At 37.5% G+C, this 8,178-nt stretch overlaps 1 protein-coding gene across 8 annotated transcripts in view; it reads left to right on the forward strand.

Moving 5' to 3' along the window:
• Positions 1-8,178, forward strand: part of TUT4 (terminal uridylyl transferase 4) — a 122,168-nt gene extending 113,990 nt beyond the window's left edge. For 4 of the 8 annotated variants that reach the window (XM_025871619.2, XM_025871620.2, XM_025871622.2 and 1 more), the window contains 3 exons: positions 994-1,441; positions 5,912-6,070; positions 7,541-8,178. In XM_025871619.2, coding sequence (XP_025727404.1) covers positions 994-1,441; positions 5,912-6,070; positions 7,541-7,629 — 696 coding nt within the window. In that variant the 3' untranslated portion in view covers positions 7,630-8,178. Of the gene's footprint in view, positions 1-993; positions 1,442-5,911; positions 6,071-7,451 lie in introns of all 8 variants that reach the window. The other 4 variants (XM_025871624.2, XM_025871625.2, XM_025871626.2 and 1 more) reach the window with 2 other exon arrangements.

An 8,178-nucleotide genomic window follows, 5' to 3' on the forward strand; every position in this document is an offset into this window, starting at 1 on the left:
CCGTGTTCTCTATTTCATTCCCATTAAGCCAGAATAATTTTTCTAAAATACAGATTGATCATGTTCCTGACCAGTTTGAAACCCTTCAGTGGTTTCCGGTGCCCTCAGGATAAAGTCTTAACTACAAGGTCTGTGGGACCCTTCATTATCTTGTCCCCTTTGGTTCTTCAGCCTCATATCTGCTATTCCCCTCTGCCCTTATACTCTAGTAATAATAAGCTGCTTTCAGAATCCAGTTACTCAAGTCAGGTGTTCATGAGCCTGTAGACCTTCAGTCATGTTGTTCCCTTTGCATGAAACACTCCTCCCCTTCCTTTGTCCCTTCCCTCTTTTATCAGACTGATTGCTGTTTACCCTTGTGTCTCAACTTAAAGGTCACTTCTCTGGGATGCTGTCCTTGATTTCCACTTTCATTCGTCTTATCTTTTTCTCCTCCCATAGTACATTGAGGTATTCCTGCTCTGTCTGGGATTTCCTTATACACTATACATCATACATTCTTTATCAGAGTAATTGTTGTATTTGATTGTAATTGCTTATGTAATCTCTTCATCTGCTCTTTCTCCTTTCCCCCATAAACCTTAAGTTCCACAAGGGCATACATGTTAGTATTGTATTTTTAATACCTAGAACAATGCCCAGACATAACTGACAGTAACTTGTTGAGGGACTGAATCAAAGTGGCTGTGAGATATTTAGATATAAGTGTCTAGTTACAGTTGGAATATGAGTTCTGCATGATGGGAATGACGTCTGGGCTCTTTCTTCTTTGGACAGTAAAAAGGTTTATAGGGTAATATATATGTCAGAGAGGGTTTGAGGGTCTCAGAGAAAATTTTATTTTCATGTAAAATGAGGCTCTTACTTCATAGAGTTGTGTTTATAATGTCCTAATAAAATAACTCCATAATTTTGTATTTAGATAATCTCTGCTTTTATAACATTAACATGTTTTTAAATTAATTTTAAAATGTTATCTTTTTCTCTTTGCAGTCTGATTCACCATCTTATTCTCCTCAGCCCCAGCCGTTTCCACAGAACTCTTCCCAATCAGCTGCCATTACTCAGTCTCCATCCCAGCCAGGATCCCAACCCAAACTTGGCCCACCTCAGCAGGGAGCCCAGCCCCCTCATCAGGTCCAGATGCCTGTGTATAACTTTCCCCAGTCACCACCAGCTCAGTATTCTCCCATGCACAATATGGGATTGTTGCCAATGCACCCTCTCCAGATCCCTGCCCCATCCTGGCCTATCCACGGTCCAGTGATCCACTCTGCACCAGGCAGTGCCCCCAGCAATATTGGCCTGAACGATCCCAGCATCATCTTTGCGCAGCCTGCTGCCAGACCTGTGGCGATCCCTAACTCCTCTCATGATGGACACTGGCCTCGTACTGTGGCTCCAAATTCCCTGGTGAACAATGGTACAGTGGGGAATTCGGGTAACCCTTCCTTTTCTTCTTTTGCATCTGTCTGTAGAAATGGGTGATTGGTATTATTGGTTGAACTTGGGGAAAGAAATATGAGGAAAATAATGGCAAGCAATATTTATGAGGGGCAGTATAGGATTAGATAAAGAGTATGGGCTGTGGATTCACACTGTCTGGATTTGAATCCTAGCCCTGCCATTTATTATGTGGCATTAGGCAGTTGCTCAGTCTTTTTGTGCATTGGTTTCATCCTTAAAATAGGGATATTAATAGCATCTAAGGCACAGGGATGTTGTGAATATTAAATGAGGTAATATCATAAATGTTACTTTAAATTTTCACTGCAGTCCAGCTCGGTGTAGGGTATTATTAAAACTAATTTTATAGTTGAGGAAATTGCAGGGTTAAGTAACTTAATTATCACGCTTTCATAATTAATCATAGTAGATCGAAGATTTTAAACCAATTTCTTTCTTCAAAACCTGTGCTCTTTGCCCTAGACTCTTACTATCTCCCAGTAAGGAGCAATTCTTTAAAAAGATATTAGTAGCATTTTGTAGCATTTAAAAATTCTAGTTTTTTCCTGATTTATAGAAATACATTTTCATTTTAGAACATACAAATAATAAAATATAATACATATTCTCAATTCCTAGACATAACTCCCACGTAATATTTAGGTGTCTTATCCAGTCATTTAAAAAATATTTGCATAATTAAAATATTTGATAAACCATAAATCTTGTTTTATATCCAGCTTTTTAGTTGATAATTTTTTAAAAGATTATTTATTTTAGAGAGAGAGAAAGTGCACAAGTAGGAGGGGCTGAGGGAGAGGGAGAGAGAATCTCAAGCAGATCCACACTGAGCGTGGAGCCTGACATGGGGCTCGATCTCATGACTCTTAGATCACAACCTGAGCCAAAACCATGAGTCAGACGCCCAACCAGGTGCCCCAATAATATTTTTATTTTAAAAACTCCATTATTGAAAATTTGAAATGTATACAAAAGAGAGAGTAGAGTATGATGAACCTATCCCCCATTACCCAGCTTCTAACAGTTACCAGTGTTTGCTGGTCCTTGGCTCCTTTACTACTTTTATTTTTTGTTTTTTTAAAGATTTATTTATTTATTTTAGGGGTTTAGAGGCAGAGGGAGAGGGAGAGAATCTCAAGCAGACTCCCTGCTGAGCATAGAGCCTAACATGCGTCTTTATCCCACAACCTCAAGATCATGACCTGAGCCGAAGTCAGGAGTTGGATGCTTAACTGGCTGAGCCACTCAAGGCGACCCACTCCTTTTCCTCATTTAAAAAAAACTTTTGGGGGTGCCTGGGTGGCTCAGATGGTTAAGCGTCTGCCTTTGGCTCAGGTCATGATCGCAGGGTCCTGGGATTGAGCCCCGCGTCGGGCTCCTTGCTCAGTGGGGAGCCTGCTTCTCTCTCTCCCTCTGCCATTCCCTCCACTTGTGCTCTCTGGCTCTATCTCTCTGTCAAATAAATAAATAAAATCTTTAAAAAAAAAAAGCTTTTGGCTTTAGTATTGTCAGGCATTGCATCAAATTTCTGTATAAACTTGTTTCTATTTCTTAAAAAAAAAAAAACACACACACACATAAGACTGTTCCCATACCCAGTATCCTCTAATGCCCAGTCCTTGTTCATTTTTACCTATTTTTCTAAAATTATCTTTTTTTGAATCAGAATTCAAACAAAGCCCCATATGTTATATGCTCCCATATAAACTGTTTATTAAACTGTAGAACTCCTACATTCTAGTGTTGGCTGAATTTTATTTTTGTGACATTGTTTGAAATGTACCTCAATGCCCATATTTCCTGTAAATTGGTAGGTAGGTCCAGAGTCTGGATTAGATTCAGGTTATTTTTTTTAGTAAGAATTTTACTTTTTCATTGGTGCTGTTTGGTTCCTGTTCCCTTATTTCAAAAAGAACTTTCTGTTATCTTTTAGTGATCTAAGATTGATCAGTGAGTTGGATATCCATTATAAAGTTCCTCATTAATTTTTACATAATAATTGTAGCTGTTGTTGATAATTATTGCTGATAACCATTAGTTCATTAAGGGTTGTAAAACGATTTTCTATTCACTATTTGTGATTCTTCTATAAAGAACTTTTCCTTATTAACTACTTGATTATTTTGAAATATAGTATGTATAGGAAAAGTAGGCTGAGCTTGACTCTTTTCCCTTTATCAATTTTCAAAAGAATTTTAGTACTTTTTAAACAAAAATAGGCTATTGCTTTAGAGCACCATGATGGAGGAGGTATCTCTGAACTCTTCTGATTACAGATAATATATTGTGCTGAGCAGAAATGCCAGAATGTGGGAACTCATTTAGATTTCCAAGGTCAAAGGATATATGGCATACATGGCTATTCTAACCTGATCTCTGCTTCTGTCATTCAACAAATGTTTATTGTATATATGCCATGACATGTACCATGATCGTAAGTTACTGAGTTATATAACCATGAACACAGACCCAGTGTCTTGCCCTTTGGTATAGTGGCTCAGTTTTAGTCCTTCCTGTACCCACCACTAGTTGATCTCTTTCAGCCTTAATGAACTAATTAATATCCCACATACCATACTGTCTCTTATCCCTAACTGTTTACTTAATTTGTTCATCTTAATGGAAAGTCCTCTCCCTTATATCTCTCTTGCCTACTCTCACCTCCTTTTGCTTTGCTCCAAAACTTGGCTAACTCACCCCCCCCCCATTTTTAAATTTAGCTCACTTTTTGCAGGATGCCCTTAACTCTTACTGATTCTGTCCTCCAGTTGTGTTAGCAATCCTTTCTCTCCTCGTTTGTATTACGAAAATATTTGTTTGTGAAAAATGGCCAAGGGAGAGTGGAATATATTCTAAGAAATACCCTTTTATGTCAAACATCATTTCTCAATTGATCTGGACCTCAGTATGTATACCCAGTCTCATTTAAAGAAAAAAATATACCCTGTAGTATAGCTTCAGCTGTTAGTTGTAACTTGATTTTATGAACTTTCAGTGAACCAGCTGCTTTGTTTTTCTGTTTACCTCCTGAGAAAACTAGCTTGTTAAGAATGTGGCCAGGATGGGTTTTAAGTTTTCTTGCTGTGTACTCCTCCCTATCTGGTACCTCCTAATTTGCATTCCTGCTAGGAAGTTTAGTGAATGAGGACAGTGTCTTTCAGATTATTTCCTGCCACATATGATCCTGAATGAGAAAAGCAACTAAAAATGATCCAGAGAATTTAGTAAATACTTTGAAAAGATGTAATTGGAAGGGCGCCTGGGTGGCTCAGTTGTAAAGCGTCTGCCTTCGGCTCAGGTCATGATCTCAGGGTCCTGGGATCAAGCCCGGCATCGGGCTCCCTGCTCGGTGGGAAGCCTGCCTCTCCCTCTCCTACTCCCCCTGCTTGTGCTCCTGCTCTCTCTCTCTCTCTCTGTCAAATCAATCAATCAATCAATCAATCTTAAAAAAAAAAAGATGTACTTTGAAAGATGTACTTACAGATACATCTTTTTTTTTCAAATTTCCCATTGTTTTTTTATTATGTTAATCACCATACATTACATCATTAGTTTTTGATGTAGTGTTCCATGATTACAGATACATCTTAAAGGGAAGTAGATTGTGGGGGGTTTGCCATAGAAAGAATAGCACTCATTTTTTTTTGAGTTCCTACTTACATACCAGAACTTGTGTAAACCACATTACTTTTTATTATCTAATTTAATCCTCACAATAGCCTTAGCTACATAATTGAATCTTAGTAATTTTTGAAACTGGGATTTGAATATCAACCTGGTTGGCTCCAAAGCCCAAGTTCTCAACCATTACACCAAGTGCTTTAGCTTCTAATAGAATCACCTTCGAGGCCGTGATATAGTTGTTTCTAAGATAGTTGGCATTGTCTTTAGGATAAAATATAAGTTCCTTAATGATGTACTATAGTTCTTTGAAATGTAAATCCTACCTTACCTGTCCAGACTTTTTCTTATCACTACCTACCTTATTCCTTTATCTGTATCGCTGATTGTTTGCAGCTTCCCAGACTTGCTGTGCTTTCCTGTTTCTGGCTGTTGAACCATGCTCTTCCTTCTGTCTAAAATGTGCCTTCTTTGCCCCATTTTGCCTAACTTGTTCCTTGTGCTTTAAAATTTAGTTAATCATCTTAGAAAAACCATCTCTATCCTTGAATCAAATGTGTTAGCCCCTTCTTTAGAACACCTTCCACCCGTCTGTTATAGCAGTGACTACATATTATTGTATGTCGTCTTCTTGTATGTCTCTTTTATGAATAATTTGAGCACATTTACAGTGTTTGATTCTTTAAAAAATTTGGTATCCTCTGCATTTAGCATTGTTCTTGTTCAGTGGTAGGTACTCAATAAATTTTTGTGGAATGAAGGAATATTTAAATGAACAAACTGATGTTTTAAAGTATGTCTTTCCTGTCTTGTTGAAATGCAGAGCCAGGCTTTCCAGGACTAAATCCTCCAATTCCTTGGGAACATGCACCACGTCCCCATTTCCCTCTTGTCCCAGCTTCGTGGCCTTATGGTTTGCATCAAAACTTCATGCATCAGGGAAATGCCAGATTTCAGCCCAACAAACCGTTCTATACTCAAGGTACCGTTGCTTACAAATTCATTAACCGGCTGGGTGGGTTTAGTTCTGGGACAAGGAAGCTATGTGAAGGCCAGGAACAAGGAGCAAAATTTTATGCATTCGATAAACATTTATTGAGAGAGCATACTGTGTGTCACACTGTGCTAGGTGCTTGTTGTTCAAGCAAGAATTAAGTAAAACCTGTATACCTAATGCACATTTTATTAGGAGAGCCAGACATGTAAAATAAACAAGGATAGGAGCTTAGAGGGAATCAGTTAATGTTATCCTAGCAGAGATATAATAGGAGATAGGGACACCAAGGATCAATTCACACAAGGTTTTGACATTTGAACTAGATTGTGAAAGAGATACAGGATTTTTTTTTCCCTAGAGATTTTTTAGAGATTACAGGTGAAGAGAGTTCTTAGCTGAGGGAATAATATATGCAAAGTCAATGATATTTGTCTGGCATAATGAGAAAAAAGGAGAAAATAATAGGGCTAGAGTATAAAGTAAATGGGAAAGATGTGTAGGTGATGAGGTTAAAGAAGGTAGGCTGAGACCATATTATGAAGAAGTTTTTGGGACTAGTTTAGTAAATAGTGGGGATCTAATAGAAGTTTTTGAATTGAGTAGTGACATAGCCAAATTCGTTTTGTTGAACTAAGACTTGAATGACATTAGAATTCATTATATTTTGTTGGTGCTGATGTACCAATAATGGCTTTGATCTGAGTAATGAATATTACAAACTAAGGAATACTTGGAGCATTTTATCTAGCCTCCTTGCCTCAAAGGTATTTTAGTTCTAATAGGGAAAGTCTGAGTCTGGCCCTGAGCTCTTAGTTAACCTAGGAATTAAAAAACTAGAGTCAAAGTTATTACACTTAAACTAGGAGTTCAAGAAATTAAAGAAAGGCACTCAGTAAATGTGACTGAATGAAATAACTTTAAGGGGAAATCCCTGGTACAGATTTCAGACTTGATTCCATTTAAGCGTTCCTAAACTCTCCCATGTACTGCTGGGACATCCCTGTACTATAGAGTGGCAGAACATTGAGTATGGTGGGCTTATTCTTCTGAGTAAAGAACTGGGGTTGAGGAAAGTTACTTTTGGTCATACAAACCCTTTTAGGGCTCGGTGGGGTTGTGGGCGGAGTCAGAAGCTCTTCCCTGGTGAACTTGTTCCCCTTGTTTCCTCCCCTTCACTTCTCTTCTCTTTCACACACCCACATTTCCCTTCTGTCCTCCTCCTTCCCCTGCTAAATGTGTTTGACATGCTTTATCTCCTCTTTACTATATAAATAGAAAAAAAGAACTAGCTACAAGTTAAATTCTAAGGGTTGTCAGATAAATAGGCACAAGCCTTTCAGTTTCCTGTCTGTGTTGTGTCCAACAGACAGATGTGCCACCCGTCGGTGTAGAGAGCGTTGTCCCCACCCACCAAGAGGAAACGTGTCGGAGTAATGCGAGTCCATTTTCTTTCAGCTGGTCTACCGATGCACAGCAACCAGCCAATCCTGCTGTCTCAAGGGTATCCGTACCTCAATGTCAGTTACATTCAGCAGAAAAAGTGACATTTAATGGAAAGCAAAACAAATCAGGTCCTGATTTAAAATTTTAACACGTTTAGATAGCTTATTTAAATTCTAAGACTGTTTTTAAAGACTGTATTATTTGTATATAAATATGAACTATAGTTTTTACTAGTATCACCAAATTGAGTGATACAAATTTCATCTATTTTATTACCCTATTTTTAAGGGAATTTTATGTTTTGTTTAATCTTGATGAATTGTATAAAGAGAGAATTTAAAAATTACATTCTTTATTTTCTATTAGCTGTATTCATACTTTGGTTGCTTCAGACTTTATATATATTGTTCTTAAGAATTAGGAAAAACTTTCATGTGTTTTAAATTTGTCACTTCTATTCTTTACAGAACCTTGTAGTGCCAAAAACTTTTTAAAAGGTAAAAAAAAAAAAATAAAACTACAACGTCAAGATTCAGAATTTTTTTCTTTTACATTCTTGTATATTGAAAATACTCAAACTTGAACAGAACGTTGTTTTTGTCTGTATTTGAAGTAATTCTATTTTAAGTTAATAAATCTTTTTGACAAGA

This window comes from Callorhinus ursinus, unplaced genomic scaffold (genome assembly GCF_003265705.2).
Source record: "Callorhinus ursinus isolate GAN/ISIS: 27379988/994484 unplaced genomic scaffold, GSC_fseal_2.0 scaffold9, whole genome shotgun sequence".
In the NCBI taxonomy this organism is placed as follows: Eukaryota; Metazoa; Chordata; class Mammalia; order Carnivora; family Otariidae; genus Callorhinus; species Callorhinus ursinus.